At 40.5% G+C, this 22719-nt stretch overlaps 2 protein-coding genes across 7 annotated transcripts in view, besides 1 other annotated feature; one reads left to right on the forward strand and one right to left on the reverse strand.

The window, feature by feature from the left end:
* The window catches only part of CG44422 (uncharacterized protein), an 83405-nt gene that overhangs the window by 9601 nt on the left and 51085 nt on the right, over nt 1-22719 (reverse strand). For 2 of the 6 annotated variants that reach the window (NM_001201649.4, NM_132471.5), the window contains exons 3-5: nt 17768-18693; nt 7650-7841; nt 3673-3746 (exon numbers count right to left, since the gene is read on the reverse strand). In NM_001201649.4, the coding sequence (NP_001188578.1) occupies nt 3673-3746; nt 7650-7841; nt 17768-18488 (987 nt within the window). In that variant the 5' untranslated portion in view covers nt 18489-18693. Of the gene's footprint in view, nt 1-3672; nt 3747-7640; nt 7842-17308; nt 17351-17767; nt 18694-22719 lie in introns of all 6 variants that reach the window. The other 4 variants (NM_167277.2, NM_001298188.1, NM_132472.4 and 1 more) reach the window with 3 other exon arrangements.
* Nucleotides 11573-11986: a mobile genetic element.
* Nucleotides 19257-19906, forward strand: CG15198 (uncharacterized protein). The gene has a single exon (NM_132473.2). It carries the CDS (start codon nt 19430-19432, stop codon nt 19796-19798), a length of 369 nt encoding a protein of 122 aa, NP_572701.1. The 5' UTR covers nt 19257-19429; the 3' UTR covers nt 19799-19906.

Consider the following 22719-nt stretch of genomic DNA (forward strand, 5'->3'; position numbering starts at 1 on the left):
GTTAAAATCGCCATAATTCATCGTTTCAATGGCACTGCGTGTGTGTGTGTGTGTGCCTGTGTGTTGGTGTGTATGTGTCTGTGAGCTTCCTGTGCCCCCAACTGCTTGCTTCTCTGACAACCGGAAGTGGAGTTCATGCTCGGACATTGCAGGGGCAGTCGCAAGTCTCTGAATAAAGCGAAAAAAACAAGGGGCACGCCAGAAAAAAATAGACAAAATCATTCGCAATTTGCATGCGCCACGGGGGGCGGTGGTTGCTCCTCTTCCCGATTCGCGAAAATTTATTCGGTTTTTTCCTCATTTTTCTGCTTCTGCTTCTGCTCCTGCTTTTGGTATTTTTTTTTTTTTTGCCAGCTTTTGTTTTGCATTCCACTGGCTGCAATAGAAACGTTGACAATGACAGGCGACAGCAGAGAAACACGCGAATGCGCTGCAAACTATAGATTTTCCCCCTGGCCGCCAGCATTTTTATTTCAATTTCGAGACATTTCACTTTGATTTCCGAATTTCGAGCATTATATTTTTCGGTATCTTGGCACTTTTCCCCTCCAGCCAAAGCGGGCGGAAATGCTGCGAAAATGCATTTTGCATTTTGCATTTTCCATGACCGCTTCAAGCTTTTTCCATTTTTGATGAACAATAATTTTGCCTAATTCGCAAAAAATGCTAACGTCACAGCAAAAAAAAAAAAAAATAATGCCGCTTAGATAATTTTTAAGCTAGATGGTTTTTCACAATGCTTAATTTTTAGTTGTTTTTATAAGGAAAGTATGCTGCTTAAATTATATGCTTAATATGGACTTGGCTCCAACTGATGGCAACTTTAAGAAGCTTGTGTTTTTAATGGAAATTATTATTACTAAAGCATGCTGAAACCTTATAAACTCCGCCTTTGTTTTCTGCGAATATACTTAGTACTCGACCCAATTCACTTGCCGCCCCCAAATGACCAAACACTTTTCGGGACCCAAAAACTTGAATGTCCTTTAAGATGGATGGATTGTGCTGGGTTAGGGGGCCGGTGGGGTACTTTTTAATGCGGGGCGTCTGGCGTCTGAGTGTGTACTTTGCGTATTACAACTTTTATGCTGAGCCAGTTAATAGAGCGCTTAAACATCTATCTGGCGCTACTCTTTGTTACCCCGACTTTCTGTTCCCTGGTCGCTGTCACTAATAAACCGTAACTAAAGGCGCTTACCAGGCCGAGAAGAAGTTGCCCCATTGACCTCAGCCTGTCCTTCTTGTTGCTCTTGTTCTTGGGGGCGTTTTGCAGCGTCATTTGGCGCCATCCCCCTTTCATAGCCCCACATTTTACCGCCCCTCTGAGCCAAATCAGCTTCATTTAGAAACTCACGATGCCACACAACTTTTGCTTCTAAGCTGCACTGGGAAAAATCGTTTGGCAGTTAAACTCACCAGTTTAAAAGTCAGGAAGCAAATTAAATATTTAATGATATAATAGCAAGATAAACATATTTTCTTGGCTTAAAATTAAATATAAATTATATGCTACTATAGAACGGTTTATGTATATAAATGCCTTGGATTAGAAAAGTTACTCTTAACCAATAAAAAAAAGTTTTTCACATTTTTTGCGAGAAAAATTTTCGGTATTTTGATCAAAAGATTGGAAATAATGGCCCAAATATAGAATGTTATACCTCGTTGAGTTTGTTTTTTGAATCCCAATCGATTTGCATTCAAAGTTGGGAAATCTAGGATTTTTCAATTTTTCGCAAATTTTGATGATGTTACCCCTTACAAAAAATGCGAAAATTTCGTCAAAAAATTAATTTTAAAAAATCCGTTTAAAAGTGATATGGATGGTTAGAATTGGTAATCAGGAGTAAAAAACGGTACTTCTTTTAGGTGTGTGACCATTTTTGACCAAGTTTTACTCAAAAAACCCAACATAAATATTCATTTTTTTACTCATAATCATATTCCTAATTTTTGTGAAAAAAAATATTCTATATTTTGATGAAAACTTTGGAAATAATGGCCCAAATATTGAATGTCATACCTCGTTGAGTTTGTTTTTTGAATTCCAATCGATTTGCATTCAAATTTGGGAAATCTAGGATTTTTCAATTTCTCGCAAATTTTGATGATGTTACCCCTTACAAAAAATGCGAAAATTTCGTCAAAAAATAAATTTTAAAAAATCCGTTTGAAAATGAAAGGGGTTGTTAGTATTGGTCATAAGGAGTATAAAATGGTAATTCTTTTTGCTCTGTGACCATTTTTAGTCAAGTTATAGCCAAAAAAGCCAACTTGAAAATTGAATTTCTGGCCAAAAATAGTTTCCCAGTTTTTCGCTGTGTATATGCCTCAAACCAAGCCAAAGCAAACTGTACTCAACTCGACTCGGCTGTCAGCCATATTTTATACTTAAAATGTCTAAAGTAATTTCATTGTACTTAAGTCGGCAGAGTCTGCTTCTGTTCCTTCCCAGAATCGTGTGGCTCCACCTACCACCCTACCACCCATCATCCAGCACCCACACGCACAACTCCCACCCACCGGGTGACCTCAACAATTTCACTTTGCGCCGCATCATCGTCCGGACATTAAGAAGAGGCGCAGCGAGTAAATTAAATTGAATTGCTAGAGCCTCTGGATGTCCGTCCGTGTACTCGACTCGAGTCCTACGCATTTGCCTGGCCATTCAATTGGCAAGATTAATTATCGATAACGATAGCCGGCGATGTGCGGCAAGGATGCGATTCAATCACAACTATGGCCACACTCCTATTTGCTCAATTATGTAGTTGATCATAAATTTGAGCAATGCTGTATTATCTGTCGGAAACTGAGTGCAGATACGCTGCGAAAAAAAGTAATTCTTACTCACACATATTAAATTTGATTATGAGCAACTCTGAGGGAACAGCGATAGTAACATTGAAATCATTGATGCTATTGAATTATTCACAATTCTGATATTCTACATTTTCTGCCAGTGTAAGCACCCACAAATGGCTAGCTATTAGGGTATATGTTAGTCCCATCGCATGACTGTGTTTTCCCTTGCGCTCGCTTTAATTGCAAATGGCACCGACAGAAAGAAGTGGGCGCCACAAATTGTTGTACGAAAGTTGATTTCTAAGACAATTTCTCAATTTCCTCCCGATGGTCCAATCTAAATCGCAATTTCGCCCGAGGACCGAGGACACACGGCCGAACTCCATTAGTTGCTCTTCATTGGAAGCGAGATTGAGATTGCAATGAGGAGAGACCTGGTCAGGATCCAAAACACACACATATATATACACACACATATCGCACACGGAAATGAGCTGCTCAAATGCTTCCCATTGCATTTCTCATACTTGTCTCTGGCCGCAGGCCACACTTTGATGTCGCACGAAGGGAAAAGGACCTGCGAAATTTCCACAGTAATGAAAAGCTGTGCCGGCGACATGGCACTTTTCACATAGAATTTGTGGATATCATTAGGGCCAAGGCCAAGTTTCGTTAATCAATATGGAAATATTTTACACAATTTGAAAGTTTAGCCAGTCACATGCCAAGCGTATTAACAAATGTGTACCTTAACTTTAAGGTATATCACTGCTGTTAAACTATTGCTAATTAGGATATTTTTTAAGCATTTTGAAGTTAATAGAAATAAATTGTATGGTACGGAAAATCAAAAGTATACTAACTTACCTCGAAGCTAACAATGCCGCTGTGATCCTGATCCAGTGTATTAAATACATAGTGGGCGTATAAGGTTGGATTGGCTGTTTATGTTGGTTGTGGCGCATTTTCGACGTTGGTTGGTTGAATGAAAACAAGAAAAGAAGGGCGTTAAATAAGGACATTCCGCGGGTTGGCTGGCAAATGCTGGCAAAAGTCGACCAATTAGGTCTCAACTGAAGCGGTTAAAGTTTTGGTAACATTATCAAATGAACGCAACACATACAAACACACAGGCACACACATATAGGTGAACAAATATAATACGAGGTACACTTGAATGAAATAAAGCGGAAAAATCAAATAAAAAACAATTGAATGCATTGATATTAAAAATGTAAGTAAATAAACATTTTTGTAATTTATAAACTATAGCTAAAGATAATTTCTTTTTCAATCTCACAGCAAAATAAAACTAAGTCCTGTTTTTATCCCAGTGCAAGGGAGCGATAGCGGTTCAATAGTTCGATGGCACAAAGATATGATTCTTGGCGCACGTTCTTGCTTCGCAACTTCTATGTGGGTCGTCTTCACTATGGAAACTTTAGCTTTCCTTTCAGTTTTGTCAACCGCAAAAGTTTTTCCATGTTTTCCTTCCACTTGCTGCTATTATTTGTTAGTATGTGTGCTTTTTGTCTTTGCTGTTTATCAGTGGAAAATTCAACATTTTTTGGGACTCTGTGTAGCCGAAACTTTTCACCGGATGGTGGGGAGGGGGTCAAAAGGGGGACGGGAAACAGTTTGCAGCTAATTATGCGAGTGTCTCCTGTGTCTACTGATAAGAACTGCTTGCGCACACTGCTTGAAGTTGATTTTGAAAAAGTGTTGCCTACTTATGAGGGCATTGCCAGTTTAGGGGATTTTTCCCCTTCGGCTAGATTCTTTAGCCTTGTTATCGCACTTTTCGACTTTCACCAGAGCACTTAGCGCACTTAGTGTCCCCGTCGCGTTTTTCGCTGTCAGAAAAATTTCTTTATCTGGCCATCACATAACATTTTGATTATTGCGCTTGCTCTCGCTTGTTCAGCTACTTTTTTACGATTCACGTTTATGTTTACGGCTTGATGCCAAAGTTTTTTTTCTTATGTCTTTATACGCTCACAACGTTTACACCTTTTTGACAGGAAGTCAGTTCATAAAACCCCATCAAATGACATTCGGGGCCACAGAAGTCTTTCTTGAAACGCGGACTCATAAAGCTAAAGTTCAGACCATTGACGAATTTTGTTGCGTTTACAGTTTACAGTCGATAACTCCATTTTGGAGCACGTTTACTAGCTTGCTAAGTGGAAAAAGTTTCTGGTTAATGAGCACTCCATTCAATTAAATGATATCTTTGACTTATTGCGATTACAAGTTGTAAAGTATACTTTTTCAACACATTGTAGAACATATGCACATAAAGGAACACATTGAAATCAAGATCTCCTTGTTAAAAACTCCCAACACTCCGCCTACTCATAAGACCCGACACAAATTTGGGCTTGAACTTTAAACTTAGCAGCGGCTTTAAGGCCGTGAATCGCACTGTATTCACGTACCGTGCGGGGTGTATAAATTTATTTGTCCAAATTTATTGTCGCTATTTGATGCTTAATGTGCTTTTATGACGCATGACGCAGGGAGCCACGCCCACAAGGTCACAGCTCAATGGCAAGGATGGCATCTGCTCCTTGGGTTTTTTTGTGCGTCGTGCCAAATCAAAAATGACTGCAAATGTGCCATGTAAAAATTGTTATAAAATTTGCGCTGAAATTTGCCAAAAGAAGCCGCGCGAAAAACAAAGCAGAAGTAAAAAAAAAGAGCGAGGAAAACAGCCCAAATGATAAATCACCAACTTTGATGATGATTTTTCTTCTTCCCGTCTCGTGCATGTGTGTGTGGTGTGTGTGGTGTGTGTGTGCGTGGGTGGCTGGTTGGGTGTGTGTGGCAAAGCAGCTTATCAAAATAAAAAATGATTTCATTATTTATTTTTCATCAGATAACGGCCGACATGATGAAGAATAAGAGGCGTGCTCGGGATTGGGAGCAAATACATAAGCCCCATGTTTACTGCGAATTTCTTGTTTCCGTTTCCGTTTGTCAATGGGCGTTGATGTTGGCCACCATTGTAGCTAGTCAAAATAGGTTTATTATAATAATTCAGTGTCGCAACATGTGTAGCAATAACTTTTCCCGAACTGGATTTAAGCGGCCTTAACGAAATTTATGGCCCATGTCTGGCTGAAAGACGAGGTGCAAAGGAATTCTTCAATTTGTGCGATTCGAAGGAAATTCATGGCAATTTCTGAACTTGTTTAGCTAATGGGTCAACGCAATATAAACCCCTCAGCTATTTAATATATTTAATCAGTCAGTTATTTAAATTGCTGTGCTTAAAATAAGTCCTAACAATTTGTCACGTTTAATCTAATGCAGAGATTTGTCACGTTTAATCTAATAGAAAGAAGTCAAAAAAGTGTAATTTTGCTTTTAAGAAAATTAGCTACAAACTCAACCCTTTGCCCAACTTTTCTTTACATTTCATTTCTTTGACATTCTTGCTCTCCCATTTCCCATTTCCCATTTTTTTTTTCTTTTTTTTTTGGCAACAAACCCTTATCCCAAACCGAATTCCCAGCCCGTAGCAGACCCTTGCCCGCAGTAATCTATCAGAAATTCAGTTAGTTACCGGCCACTGAAAGAATCCATCCCCTTTTCATCCTCGGTCTCATCTTCAGTTTCAGCTTTTGCAAATGTAAATGTAAATTGTGCACAGGCAGAGAGCCCGGCAAAACCAAAAAGGAAAAAAAATATATATATAAAAGTAAAAAATGCAGAACAAAATTTCACTTGTTGTTCAAACGAGGTCAAGTGGGTGGCTTGGCTGCCACGCCCCCTCAGCGACCGCGACTTGTGAAACATGATTTTGCTTTTTATGCTTTTTTGCTAATTTGCTTTCTGCATTTCATATTTCCAGAAGCCAAGGGCCAGCTCGGGCCGGCCAAACAAAGAGTCGCCTTTTGGCCAGTCTGAATATAGCCGAGCATCGTCATTAGCATCATCCTCGGGTTTCCAATCCTCCCCCTGGCCAACCGGTCTTCCAGCCCATCCTCTTTCCTATCATCCTCATGATGATGAACTGGCTTTCCCCGATGATCATCCGCAACTCTTTGGTTGCCCCGCCCATGGGTCATACAGTTTTATCAATGGCTTTTGCCTTGGGTTCACTTCTCCTGGTCACGAAGGTTGGTGGTTTGGGGTGGGGCTAAGTGCTTGGGACTGTGCGAAATCTCCAGTCAATTGCCATTTGTTTTGTGGTCCTTTGCTAATCGTAACTCTCATTTTCATTTCCATTTCCATTCGAATTCCGCTTTTCCGTTTCCGCTTTCGCCCCGTTTAGCCCAAATCAATTGGTGTTAAGTGTTGGAAACGAATGGCAGTTTTGGAATGGGTTTAATTTGTTACTTTAAAAGTGAATTGTATGTTGGCAAGCAACAGATATAAAACAAATTGAAGAAATATAAAGTACACAAAATTCAACTTAAGAGTGTTGAAAATGATGTGACTCACACACACACACAATCACGCAAAATACATCAACACAAACGACAAACACTAAAACAACACACAACAAAGAACTAATTTGCAAAGTGAACATTTAATTCTAGATTATAGTAAGACACGGAACTGGAACACACACATCTAGATCGATAACAAAATCGATATCGTTATCGAGATCGAGATCGAGATCGGGATGTTGCAAGTCGAACTACACGATGTTTTGGTGGTGACTGTACTGTTTAGCTAGCGTGTGTGACCGATAAGTGCTATCGGCTAATCGCTATCGCATTTAAAATGGCGCTAATGCAGATATGTAAGAGCAACAATACAGTAAGGCAGGCGTTAGTAATCACTAGTTCAAGTCAGAAGGGTTAACGAAACAAAGTATACTGTACCGCACGAACCTCCCTGTGGAAAGAACTGCGAGTAGATCACTTTGAAGGTGTCCTCCTTGACGACGCCCGTCGGGCACTCAGCCTTAAATCCCCGATAAATTCGTTTGATCTCGTCTTCCGTGAAGCGTGTGGCACGGCTCAGTGCACTTAGCGAGTCGGGCCTGTACCTTGCCGGCGTTTCGAACTCCTCCAGTTCCGAATCTGCAAGTTTTAACGGACAGTTCACACATTAAATGTATTGCAAAGCTTATGTTCGTGCATAGAAAGAATTGTTTCAGTTATTTTTGTAGAATTTAATAGTGTTTTAAGACTAAATTTAACAAGTAAGGTATCAAATTAATCTCATTAAAAAGTTGTTGGCCAGAATCTTGCGCACTTTTTTGTTGACAATGATTTGCAGTATTTTCTTTTTTTACGAGCTTACAAACTAAAAGTCACGAAGCAATGACGCTATTCAACTTTTAAAGTATCTTAAATCTATCTTAAAGGAATCTCCTTTGGTTCGATTGGTTCAGTGCAACGATATAATTTATATTCAACAAAGTCCAATTTGAAAGCTTTCCTTCTTAGAAATGTATCGTCTTTTAACTTTGGGGAAATGCCTCCGAAAGCCTTCAATTGTTGTTCTCTTGGTTATTTTGCCTTAGCTGTCTAAGGGCAGAACTGCGAGAATACAAATTCTTTTAAATTTTTCTGGAGCAGTTGTCTGATGTACGACAAATCCGCAGCATGAATACGTTCGTTGCCTTTGGGGCACGTTCTAGTCCCAGCTTGCTATTGCCACAAGTCCCCGGTAAGAAGGCCCCTAGAAAACCCCTCGAAAGTCCTTTCTGTCTACTATCTCACACCGACCGAACCTCCTTTGCCCAAAAAAGCGACACACGCGATTTTGATCTGTTGAGTCGCTCGAAGTGTTTGAATTGACTTGCCAGTTGCCTTAAGTATCTTGTACTTTGCCTGTCGAAAGTTTTGGGCGGTTGGGTGGTTTGCCGCCCAAAAAGGTAAAAGCCGCTTGAGTTTTTTTTGTGCCTCGGTCTGACTTTGACTTCGGCGTCGGCGTGGTTCCTTTTCAATGGTGAGCGGCACAAAAAAAAAACCATGCTCTTTGTGGCTGAGGCGCCTCAATTTTAGTTAATTAAAAGTTTTTACCTCACACACGCACACAGCGACTACTTTTAACTGCACTTCAAACAATTTGGGGCATACTTTGTATATAGTTTTGGGAATCAGAGGAATGGTGAAGCCAGAAAAGTTTGTCACATTATAATAATAATAATAAGTAATAATAGGGTTGACTTAGCTATATATTTAATTACAAATACTTTTATAGTTTTTATAGTTTATTGTTTAAAATATTTTTCCAGCTTAGAAATGTATTTGAAGCTTTCATATTTATTGCTTTCATATTTATAGCTTCCATATTTATTATTATTTGAGGTGAAACCTTTTTTTTAGTGTTCATGCAGTTAGTTGCACACACAGAGAAAATTTGGTGAGTTGAGCTCACGCGCTTGACAAATGGCTGCTTAAAAATGCATGAGACCAGGCGGCGGGGTAAACGGGGGGCGGGTGGAAAAGGGAAGAGAGTGGGAAATTCTAGGCAAGGGCGTTGAATTGTTGGCCATGCTAAGCGTCCGTAAAGCACGTTTCCACCTGGAAACAAAAGGCGTGGTGGCGGAGGGGGCGAAAGGGAAGGCTAAGGGTAAAAAATGCATGGTATGCAATGGTAGGGGGGTGGGAAATGTAGGCAGTGAGTAGTGGGTGGTTGGTCTGCAGACGACGGCCTGCAGTTGTCGTTGCCTTTGGCGTTAGTTTTTAATTTGCTTGCTGGCTTACGCCACACACACGTGTGCAAATGCATTTTCATTTTGGCCAAAATTGGAGAGTTAAAGTCGAGCGCTTATATATTTCGTTTTACTTTCCACTGGACGGGAATTTAATCAAAAACGAAAAATCTGAAGGCAAACAAAGTAGCTTATGGCAAATTAAAAAATATTAGAATGTGTGCTTATATGTATATTTAAGGGTTTTCGCAAGAGGCTAGCAGCATAAAATTGCTCTTAGTTTAACTAATTTACTTCAATCGGTTTTCCTTTTGGGTTTTCATCGGGCATTTCTCTTGGTCTTCTCACTGACACTCACTTTGTCTGTTTATGGCTTCCTTTTTATTCTTCTTGTTCCCATTTCCATTGCCATCTTTTCTGTCGTTACACTCGAGTGGATTTGCATTCGCATTCTTTTGGGTTTCTGCGTTTTATGTCTCTGCTGGCATCGTTTGCATCTTTCTCACATTGTGAGCAAATTGTTGACGAAATGCATTAAGTCTAATATATATTCATGTGCAGCTGGCATCTGGCGTTTTGTTTGCCTTTAATATAGCAAAAAGTTTTCCCTCAATTCCTCATGCTGTTTACCCTGGTCCTCTGGCCTCATTTTTTATTTGGGTCCCTCTTTATTATCAGCTGCTGGCGCTGAATTCTCACGTAAATGTCTAAATTATTTGTGCGACAAACAAAACGGTTTGCGTTGATGATGCGACAGCTGTTGGGCGAAAAACAAACGAATTTCTAACAAAATAAATCGCAAACAGCGCCCAAATGCAGGCAACGCTTCTTTCGGCAACTGCTTGCCGAACAGGGTAAGCAGTGCATGCTAGGCCACTTGACAGATAGTCTACATCTATTGTTAACCAATTGATGTTCGCTTTCTATATTATGCCATTTTAAGTTTCATAAGTGCTTATATGCTGACAGAGCTTGAATATTAAGAAAACATATTGAAGGCAAAAAGTGGCATTCACTCCCATTTCGAACTACTGAGTACTAGTCTCTTCGAGCGTTGCGCTTAATCGGCTCTTGTGGTTTTTGTTTTGGTTTTTATTTCGATGCCACCTGCTGGGGTCAAGGTGTGAAAACACATGCCTCATTTGGTGTGGGTGGCTGGGCTGTTGGGCTGTTGGGCTATTGGGATGCTGGGCGAAAGGTGGTGGGCGGGGGGCGGCGTGGCAGCTGTGGTCTGGCAATTGGCAAACATAACAATAAACAAGAGGATGACAGTGGCAGGGCATTTGCGGGCAGTTGGTGCATGGATTGCCATTGTTGTCCGTGTAATTTCAGATAGAGCACAAAACAACCGAACCCAACTGCAATTGCAGTGCGACCACGGCGTGCCACGCCCACTTATTTGCCGCCCACCGCCCACTCACCTCATCTTGCATGAGTTCGCATAATAAGTTCCTGTTTATCTCGACTCGGTTTGCGCTTGTTTGCCCAACGTTGTCTGCATTCGCCCCGCTTAGCCCTTTCCCACCCTTCGTCCCATCCCTTTTCCCCTATGCGCGTGTATGTGCATGAGAGCGTGTGTGTGTGTGTGTGTGTGTGGTTGCGCAGGTGTCATGTTTCCGTTTCCGCTGCAACAGCGGCAGCAGCAGCAGCAGCAACAGCCGCCAGTCAAGTGCAAATATTTTTGCATCCTGCAGCACACACACTCACAAACAGCGAGGGCCAAAATAATAGTGGTCAATTAAAAGAAATAATATATATAAAGTATATATTTAGGTCGCCTTCTATTTAAATTAAAATATGAAGCAATTGATTTTATTTTAGTGTAAGAAATATAATCGATTTCATTTTCTTTTAATATATTCTACTATTTTGACTGCCAATGTATTTGCAGAAAGTGAAAAACCGCAGCCAGGACAGCCCCCTTTTTGGCTTTTGGGGGGTGTGGCATCGCTTGGGTATTTATTAGGTATGCGCTGCAGTTCTTGTTTCTGTTTTGTTGTGCAGTAAAAATATTTGCTTTCGTTCAATTTCAAGTGTGCGGCATGTCGATAAGTGCCAGCGACTGCAGTTTTTCCAAATGTTTACCTCGCCAACAGCCACGTCCCCACCTTTGTCAACTATGAAAGTGCAAATTAATAATATATATATAGTGACGTATTTGGGTGGTCCAAACCAGCCACTTCCATTATTTCAAAGAAATCAGTAATGCACTCTAGTAATTTTCCATAACGTATCCCAGCTGCGCAGCATTCGTTTATCTTTGGCAGCGCAGCCGTTCTTGTAAACATCCTAAAGCCTGACCTAAGCAGATTTGACTGCCCTCTTTCAACGCTACCTAATCTTAAGAACCCAAGAGCGAGGCTCTCCCGAAATACAAATATTGTTCAAATACTGAGGCTTCTCCTCAATCCAATTTGCATTTGATTTTTAGTCTTAAGCTGAGATCCAAAGAATAAAGTCGTGAAACTATTTCTCCTAAAAACTATTTTTTATTTCTTGGCGTTGTCCTTAGTCAACTGACGGGACATTAGTTCGACTCATAAATAAAACAACAATTTTACTATATATATATATATATATATATATATATATATGTATTTTTTATATTTCGGGGAGTGGCGGTAAGATGGGCGGTTTCTCTGGCCGTTGGAATGCCTTTGAAGATGCGCACTCAATCGAAGTACTCACAGATACTCAGACACGCACACATGAACACAAAAAGAAAGAGAGAGTTGGATTGAGTGAGTGAGAGAGAGAGGGGGGGAGAGCATTTTCAAATGCCTTTGGCTGATTTTACTGCTTTCATTTTTATCTCTGGGCTTCCGCTTTCTTTCTGCTTTTCTGATCGACAAACCGAACAAATAAAAGAAATGTTGGAATATAAACGCTCCTTGCGGCAAAAGGGAAATAATTTGTATTCTGGCTATTGAAGGGTTTTTTGGTGTTTCGAAAGCTGAACTTCTTTATGCCCCTTAAAAATTCAAATTACCTGAGAGTGGGAAAAACTCCTTAATTGGCCAGCTGCAGTAACTGAATTTTAGTGCGCAAGTGCTTATTAGCAAGTTAAGCTTGTTATTCAATTGCAGCAAATTAGCAATGCGCACAGTTTTACAAAAAATGTTTTTGATATGAAAAACTTTTGAATTATAAATTGTTTTGCCAAGCTTTAAATTGATCCGCACGCGCGACTGTTTAAATATTTAAGTGGCTAAATTGCTGGGACTCAAATTACTTGCGTATGTATTTTTCAATACAACCTAAGCTCTTCGGTCTCACATTTTAAAGCCTCACTTCAAGTCAGAGGATTTTCATTTCCTGGGCTTAGCTTGGAAAATAGTTTATTGTATAGAGAAATGTGTACTTTGGCCGCATTTTCCCTTTCCCTCTGCTTTCGTTTTTTTTTTTTTCGTCAAGATGAAAATCCCACTAAAAACAGATTTATCCACACATGGACAGCGCATAGGAATATAGAAAGGAAAAAAAAAGCTGAGGGGATAAAAACTGGCAAAGAAGGCGAGTAAAAAGTTGGACTGCAAGTTTGCCGCACAGACAATGCTCCGACACTTATCTCATTTAATTTCGTATAATTTTTTCCTCCTCAGGCGGCACACACACACGAGCGCACACGAGCACACACATGCAATGCAAGCAGTGCAACTTTGTGCCATGTTTTCCATCACATTGTTGCAGCCGCTTTTGGGTGGCTTCGGCGCGCGGGGTGGGGGTTAATGAAAAAACTTTTTCGGCTTCTGCTTTGTTTTATTGCGCATTTTTGCGGTCGCGATTGTTGGATCCAAGTTGCAGTCGCTGCCTCAGACAATGGCCAAAACAAATTGCTCTCCCACAATGGGGGCGTGTCCAAGTCCCTGCACGCCCCCTGATAAAAACTCACAGACCAACGCACACATCCATATATGTGGGTAGTAGGTGTGCGAGGGGCCAGATAATGTGAGAGCCGAAATGCACTTAACTCATTTACGGCCGCGCCGAATACGCTTAAATAAATTAAAATGTGGCAGGCCCTGACACTTAAATGCATATGCACACGAAAGGCGAGGCAAGGCGAAGCAGTCGGGCATCTGACTCAAAGGCTTGCTACCCTGGAAAATTTTTAAACTTTACATTAATAAAAATTCGGTTTTAAAAGTAGTCAGATATTTCGGTTTTAAAGAATTAGCCAAGATGGCCTTCGAAAAGGTAAAGCAGTGCATGCTAAGAACTGCTTTCTCAACACACTTCCGGTCCACTGCTTTCTGAACATTGTGAAAGTGATGCCTTTTTAGAGGAACATATAAACATTTTTTTAAAGTGGCTGCTGCTGTTGTAATTTCTCGCATTCGCAGACTACCACCTGAACCACATTAACAGGGTATGAAAGCCAAGTTGCGACACAGTTACCGCCGCCGACAGGCGACATCCTTGCCACCTCGGCTTTCGCTTGGCTGACGGTGAAAGGCGAGAAAGTGTGCCAAGAAGCGAGTAACAAGAGACAGTCAAACAAAACTGTGACACAGGGAGCTGGGAGCTATGGAGCTGGCAGTGCAGAGTGATTCCCGACAGTGGGGCATTGGGGTAAGCGGGTCTCAAAGGACTCGCTGCACTTAAAACATCGCGGTGGCCATTAAAAATTATATGCAATAAGCAGCAGCGACGGCGAACAAACAGCAAATAATGAAATCATAATTAAAGCCAAAGCTGGGCGAAATAAGACCATCAAGTGCACAAAATGAAGCGACCACAAAATGCAGACAACGGATTCAATTACCTTCCAGGCCCTGGATTCCGACATCGAAAGTGTAGACATCGGTGTGGTGGGCGTGGCATAATGAAGAAATTATGAAGTGCATTAAAGCGCAGAAAGGCAATGGGACGCAGGAAGATGAATACACTGATTGAGCTGCCCCGAGGATAAAGCAGCAGAAAAACGGGAGCAAATAAAAGGCAGCCGGCGATGGCAAAGGACAGGACAATAAAATGCAGCCAGCGGCGCTGGCAGCGAAAAACAGAAGCGAATGGAAAAGAAGCAAAACATCCAGCGAACACGAAGGGAAATCCGCAGGACGAGCCAAACCGACGGACAAAGTGGAGTAAGCCAATTACCAAAGCCAAAACGAGCAGCGGCTTCAATTTATTTTCAACCTACGCACACACACGCGCCATAATTGTTTTTGTCTTATTTTCATACACTTCCCGAAGAGCAAACTTTATACAAAAATAATAATGTATATAGAAATTTATACAAGCATGTAAGAATATTGGTATATATTAATTTTAAACATTTTATTCTAATATAGATAAAAATTCATATGATAATATATATAACTCACGACTGTACTCTTTTTTTTAGAGATTTATGGCGTGCACCTAAAGTCAGAAGCGCCCTTTTTAGTAATTTATATTTTTTGCTCGATTGCAACTTTGCTCGCTTTCATTTGAGTCAGTATATTTTTAGCCTTGCCAGGATACTCAGCTCTGCTCCCCCTTTGGGACCTCCTGATCTCCCTCGTGGCCCCCGGGCCATGGAAGCACCCATCTGCTTCACCCTTCTTGTAATTAATTGAAATGCCTGTCGCGGCCAAGGCTGACGAAGGATTCTCAATGTCCTTGACTTTGGGGCACGAATGTGGAGCCATGGAATGGGCGAGAACTGAATTGGACAACTTAAAAAAGTGTAAGATCAATTAGAGATGTGGGTGCACAACAATAGGAAAATATAACTAAATGAAATACCGTTTTCAATTGTTAATGACTCAACAAATATATGTATATAAACTATATTTTATTACCATAAGCCTTTTATTTAATTTGTAACAATTTTGTACACAATTTGCCGCCAAATGACCACCACAAATGCTCGTTATTTCGCCGCCAAACAAGTTTCGCCCACTAAAACAAATTTAAATTCAATTTGCGCGCGCTTTAAACTCAATTAAAGTTTCTGGCCTTAAATAACATTTAAATGCCATGTCATTTGATAACATAAGCCAGCGATTTGTCACTTGGGTATGGAGTATGAGGTATGAGAAATGGAGTGCCGAAAGTTGGGTGGACTTTTGGCTGCTTATTTTTGGGGGCTGCTGGCGCAATGGAGTCGCTGCTTTTCGCAGGAAGCCAACTTGTCATTCATCAAACTTTTTCAATAAAACTTTTGCGCCGCTTCTCATCGCTGGCCAAGCTGCAAATCCGTCGCCCATTGCAAATGTCGAAAATACTTTCTCCGAAAGTGGTGAGAGTCAAGTGTGGGCGACTGAGATTCAAAGTTCCTGTGCTCCGAGAGTTTCGATTTCTTGTCTACTGCCATTGTCAACAGTTACCCATGGCCAGCTACGCTAATCCACTGCCACAATTTCCATCGGCATCAACTCAATATACAATTTAATAGAAAATAGATATATTTAGATATTTATATTTATATTCCCTTGTAAATGCAAACAAGACTTACTCATTATTTTGTTTACCTTTGACGACGTATTTGATACTCTGGCATCAAATGAACCCCATATTTATCTCAGTGTAAAACATTCGAATCCAAAGCTCTGACAAACAAATATTATATTGTTTTCCATATCGATTTCCTCTCCAACCGTTCCTGCATTCAATTTTCAGGATGAGCCATGCAACTTTTATGTTGAGCTCATCATTTTGCCAACTGCTCTTGTACGATGGCAAAAAAAGGGGTGGGGGTGTGGGTGATGGAAATTGGGCGGGAAAATCGAATAGGGAAAATACTGAATGGCAGGGAACTAAGCGGAACAGACAAAAAACAAGGATGAACAACGATGAAGACGGAGAGCTCTGGGCGGGCAAATTGACAAAAGAAGCTGCTCGAAGGACTCGATGGCTGAGTGAACTTCCAAGGAGCCAAAGGAGCCAAAGGGGATCCGCTCTCATAGTTGAGCCGTAAACAATCAATGCAATCTCAACTTGGGGAGCACGAGCACCCGGAGCTCCATCAATTTCCATAATTAATCATGCAAGACACAGCAGACACAAAAGGGTTAAGCGAAGGATTTCGTTGCTCTTCAGATTAAATCAAATCAAATCGAATCGAATTGGAAAGTAACAATGTAAAAGTTTTGCTCGACAATCCGTTGAGGGTTCCCAAAAAAATAAAAGAACTTATACAAATTTGATTGATTGTGCCTTCGCCACAGGCAAACAGATTTGGGCTTCAAATTCGTGAATCTACTTAACAATATTTAGGAAATTTAATATGTTATGCTGATGGCAACACGGCGCATGAGTAATATGTTATAAATCATACGCCGCGTTGGCAGAGCACATTTTTTGCGAGGAAACAAAATTATAACAATAAAAGAATTTCAAAATGAAATTCAATTTAATCTTTAACAATTATTTTTGGCCTACGGCAATCACCTTAAATCTAAAATTACTTTTTCACAGGTCCTGAAATACTCGTAAATAAAATTTCAAACACAATAGAGAGAGGCCAAGCAATTTCCAGCTTCAGGCGTCGCCCACAACAACAAAAAATACATACACCGCAAACGCCTAATAGATTTTCAATAGAAAATCCATTCAAGGACGCTCTGATGATTTTTCGTTCGCAAAAAAAAAAAAAGTTCGCCATGCATAAATTTCGGCCAGGCGACAAAAACAGCCGCGGAACCGCAGGCGCGTTTTACGAGCGTTTTTTCCCGCCTGCCAACCTCAAGATGCGCACAAAAACAAAAAAAAATATGTATATCTGCAACGCGGCCAGGCCAACGGCTGTGGATTCATGGCCATGAATTGACCCAAACTGAAAATGGTTAGCACGTTTTTTGGCAGGGGTTAGTCATGGCCAACAATCGGGTTAAAGGCGGCGCGGTTAGGGTAAGGGTTAAGGGGTTCTACGGGTGAAGAACAGACATTGCCGCTTACGCTTTGCGATGCAGCCCCAGGCAACCAGCAGAGTTTTCACAGCTACACAGAAAGAAAAAAAACAGAAATCAAAAAGAAAAAATCAAATATGTAAAGTACACTCTGAAAAGAATATAAAACAGAGGGTGACAAGTGAAAGTGGAAGAGTGCTTTTGAAAAACTAAAACTTTACAGTGAAAAAAAAAACGCTCTTTAGAAACAGAAATCATTAATGATAATATTTAAATTTTCATTTGTTAAAAAGGTTAAATTTAACTACTTTTTTTAACCAATTGAAATAATATAATTCAAAACAACTTCTTAAGAAACTGACAAATGTACTTTAATCATATCACATATCTAAGTTTCGGGTTTCCCTCTTTCCTTACAAGAAATTATCTAGCTCAAAACTAGAAGCTTAGGAAAATGCATGAAATGCCCAAGTGGATGCAGTTGCTCCTCTTACAAAAGCTGCCTTACCATTCTGTGTGGTGCTGCCTTGGAAGAGGTTCCGCAGATACGTGATCAGCCGCCGGTGGAGCGGTCGATGCCGATGGCGCGATGATTTCCTATGCGAGGAGGAGGACTCCTGACCGCCACCGCCCTGCTCCACATCTTCCACGTCCAGGGTGGAGACAATCGCTGCCCCCGAGCCCGCTGCACCCGAACCCGGACCACTGGCCACCAGCTCCTTGCCGCACTGACTGGCGTCCACAATAATCTCGATGCTGCGTTGCGTGCTGGACTTTTTAATGCCCAATGCCGCCGTGGAGCAACTGCTGCCGGAGGGACCACCACCGCCACCGCCGGAGTTAATGGTGCTGATGAGGGCATCTGTGACACTGGATCCGGTGCCAGCGATGCTGCTCACCGTCTGGTGATGCATCTGCTGCTGCTGCTGGTGCTGCTGGACCGCTCGACCTGTGAGCAGGTGATGCTGGGCGCTCGAGGGCAGCTCGTTGACGGTGCCATTGCTGTGGCTTCCACGATAGATGAGCTCCGTTTCGTTGCTCACCTGGCGCAGGGCATGCAGTCCGGTGTGCGATGCACTGCTTGACATTCCGGCGGAGGATCCACCACCTGCGCCGCCGCCTCCAGCTCCTCCTCCTCCTCCGCCGCCGCCGCTGCCGGAACCACCATTTAGACCCGTGTAGTAGGCGCTATTCGGTCGCTGGCTGTGCTGCACCTGTGGCCCGGCCATAATGTTTCTCTCAGTGTATGTTATGTACTGCTGGAGCGGCTAGAGTTCCACCTCCTTCTGCTGCTCCTGTTCCTGCTCCCGATCCTCTCTAGCGGCTGGCTTTAATTGTCGCTGGCTGGTTTTAGTGGTTTTAGTAGCATATTGGACAGTTACATGGTTACGGCGGTCACTTTGTTAGGCAGATTGGGGTTAAGCGGTGCCGCATCTGCGAGAAGCGAGTAAAATCGAGCAGAATATATATGTTAGTTCCGATACTAAGGCATTTAGGTCTCTAAACCGATCAATTTCTTTAATTTAATTTCATTTGGGAATTAATTAGTTTCCCAAAAACAGTACAAACAAACTGTACCAAATGCTTTCGAAGCTGGGTACTTTATCGTGTTCCCATATTATTTTCTAATTATCTTAATTTGATCGGAATAGAGTAAATAACAAAGAAAACTATTTCCAGGAATTTCCATTTATTCCATTTGCCAGCAGCGTTGCATTGTTAGTATGCGTGCATGCGTATGTGTGTGCGTGTGTGTGCGTATGTGAATTATAAAGCTGTTGTAAGCGCACTTGTTAGCCCATTTTAATCCTATTTACTAAATGATACACTAAACTAGACAATTGCCTTCTCAGTAAATTGCGGCTAACTAAGTTGCCAATGCACATCGATTGAGATGCTAACGCACATTGTAACCTATTAAATTTATGCAAAATATTACAACTAAATTAAACATTTGTTATCCCAAGTAAGTAGGCCTCGCAATGAAACTCGCATAGATAAAACCATCCGTGTGGTTGACTTTTGTTCAGTATTGGGGCAAACCTTACACCGAACAGTTCGGAAAACTAGCCAAAAAAAAAAAAATTCAAAATTTTTCCGTGTGAATAACTCCGTGTTTTTCCACATTTTCTACCTTTGCCGTTTAAACGTTGCTGCGCTCACCATCACCATGAAAACCCTCGAGTCCGACGACAAACCCTTCAATCCCTTCTACATTGGCCCACATCCCAGCAAGGCGTGTGCCATTCCCGAGATTCCCGGCCAGCAATGCTCACCCAACTGTCAGCCAACTACTACGACCACCAATGGTTCTCCAACGGATGCAACGGATCCCAACAGTTTGCCCAGCGGAGCTGCGGGCGGCATGGTAATCGTGGCCAACATATATAGCACCGTCGAGGTCCTGGCCGCCGCCGCTCGTATGGGCGGAGCAGCGGGCACTGGAGGGGATCAGGGTGCGTCGTCTTCCAACAACACCACATGCAAGCCGTATCCCTGCATGGAGGGCGCTCGCATCGATGGTCCTGGCTGTGGTTAGAACCAGAGGAAGTTCACATTGGATCAGAAAGCTTTATCTACCAACTGGCTATTTGAATAGGCTAACTCGCAACACCAAGCTAGCCCCAAATACAAAAATAAAAGGCCCAGAAAAATAATCCATTCGTATTTTTTCTATAGTCTGTCGAAAAATGATCAGTCTTTTTCCTACAGCAATGTAAATAGTTGTCCAAATATGGAATGCCATACCTCGTTGAACTCGTCATAAAATTGTCTTTCGAATGGCATTCACAGTTAAAAATGTAATTTTTTTTCAATTTTTCGCAAAAAATGATGATGTTACCCCTTATAAAAAATCTGAAAATTTGAAAAAAATCAATTTTTTCAAATTAACAAAACGGTTACAGAAATCGTTTATTTGGATCATTAGCTGTATAAAACAGTAATTTTTTTGAATAAGTGACCATTTTTGGCCAAGTTATAGCAAACTGAATTCTTCGAAAAAATCATCATTTTGCCAAAATGAAACACCAATTTTTCAACAAAATATAATCATTATTTTGTTCATAGCAATAAAGTTATTTATCCAAACATGGAATGCCATACCTCGTTGAACTCGTCATAAAATTGTCTTTCGAATGGCATTCACAGTTAAAAATGTAATTTTTTTTCAATTTTTCGCAAAAAATGATGATGTTACCCCTTATAAAAAATCTGAAAATTTGAAAAAAATCAATTTTTTCAAATTAACAAAACGGTTACAGAAATCGTTTATTTGGATCATTAGCTGTATAAAACAGTAATTTTTTTGAATAAGTGACCATTTTTGGCCAAGTTATAGCAAACTGAATTCTTCGAAAAAATCATCATTTTGCCAAAATGAAACACCAATTTTTCAACAAAATATAATCATTATTTTGTTCATAGCAATAAAGTTATTTATCCAAACATGGAATGCCATACCTCGTTGAACTCGTCATAAAATTGCCTTTCGAATGGCATTCACAGTTAAAAATGTAATTTTTTGTCAATTTTTCGCAAAAAATGATGATGTTACCCCTTATAAAAAATCTGAAAATTTGAAAAAAATCAATTTTTTCAAATTAACAAAACGGTTACAGAAATCGTTTATTTGGATCATTAGCTGTATAAAACAGTAATTTTTTTGAATAAGTGACCATTTTTGGCCAAGTTATAGCAAACTGAATTCTTCGAAAAAATCATCATTTTGCCAAAATGAAACACCAATTTTTCAACAAAATATAATCATTATTTTGTTCATAGCAATAAAGTTATTTATCCAAACATGGAATGCCATACCTCGTTGAACTCGTCATAAAATTGCCTTTCGAATGGCATTCACAGTTAAAAATGTAATTTTTTGTCAATTTTTCGCAAAAAATGATGATGTTACCCCTTATAAAAAATCTGAAAATTTGAAAAAAATTTATTTTATCAAATTAACAAAATGGTCATAGAAATCGTTTCTTTGATTTATTAGCTGTATAAAAAAGTACTTTTTTTTTTGAATGGGTGACCTTTTTTGGCCAAGTTATAGCAAATTGAATTAGTTGAAAGTATGAATTTTTTGCAAAATGTGGTGTTTCAGAAATCCTTTGGTTAGTTATATCATAGCAATGGATCATTGGCTGAATGCCAATTATTTAAGAAAGCCAGTTGGTTACTTAAATTTTCGGCGGCTAAAGAGTTTTCCCGTTAACTGTTCAACAATAAACGATTCGAGTGGAATCCCATTCGGGGAGCATTATTTTTGGAAAGAAATTCGTTCGTACATTTGCAAGCCGTTGCGATGGATTTCATCTGAAGCTGCAGCTGCATCATTTATGGTTCGCTGGCAACTGGCAAATGGATCAGGAGCAGGAGCAGCAGCATCCACATTCACATGCACATCATCCTTTGGCCCAATCGTTTGGGGCGCTGCAGGAGTGCGGTGCGTTCGGCCTGGAGTCTATCGAACGTATTGCTTTTGCAAATTCAATGAAGTAAAAATTTATTATTTATTGATAGACTTATGCAACTGCACAACAGCAGCACCATCAGCAGCAGCAGCAGCAGGAACAGCAACAAGGAGCTGAACACTTTATGCCGCCAACCTTGCAACCTTTATGCTGCAACCGAACAGTGTTGCAAAGTTGGTCATACTCGAAGCAGTTAACCATTTACTTTTAGCCCAACATTTCAACATTTTTAAAAAGTAGATTCTATAATTTATATAGGAGCAAAAAAAAAACTTATGTAAACGTATCTTTGCGTAAGAATACTTGGAATTTAATTTACTTGAATTAACATTTGCAATACCCATTGAATGATTATATATTTTTATTTATTTATAATTAACCTTAGAGTGCACAAGTAAAAAGTAACGCCTTTCGGTATTGAACTTAATCTTAGTTGAATTGTGTGAAAGCATTCATCAGCTCTGCTCTGATTTGTTTTTTTTTTTTTTTTTGGGTTTTATTTTGGCATCCCTGTCGAGGACACCATGTATGTACATATGTATGTGTGTTCGCCTTTCTGTGTGGGTGCGTGTGTGCATGTGTGTGTGTGTGTGCACTCGTCCTGGTACTTGGCAAAATTGCAGTCGATGCTGCTGCCAGTGCTTTTGCTTTTGCTTTCTTTGCCAGCACCTGTTTGCCAAATGATTTATGCATTTCACCCATTTTGCCGTCGACGATGCCACGTGCAACAAAACTAGCAAACAACGGCAAAAAACTGCAACAAATGCAAGTGCAACCCGCCGGCAATAACAACAACATTTAATGTGATTTTCTTGTTAAATGCGAGTTGAGTCGAGTCGAGTTGAGTCGCGTGGAGTCGCTCTGTTCGCGAAGAAAAATGAAGCACTTTGCTGCCAGTTTTTTATATTCGTCGTTGTCGAACCCCTTAATAGTCGTTAGTTTGTTAAGCTTTTAAGCTACCTCTTTTATTTTTTGTGTGCTA

The sequence above is a fragment of the Drosophila melanogaster genome, chromosome X, assembly GCF_000001215.4.
Source record: "Drosophila melanogaster chromosome X".
NCBI classification, from domain to species: domain Eukaryota; kingdom Metazoa; phylum Arthropoda; class Insecta; order Diptera; family Drosophilidae; genus Drosophila; species Drosophila melanogaster.

Excerpts from the sequence above, each read along its gene's own strand:
- CG15198 (NM_132473.2), top strand. The coding sequence starts at position 19,430 with ATGAAAACCCTCGAGTCCGACGACAAACCCTTCAATCCCTTCTACATT.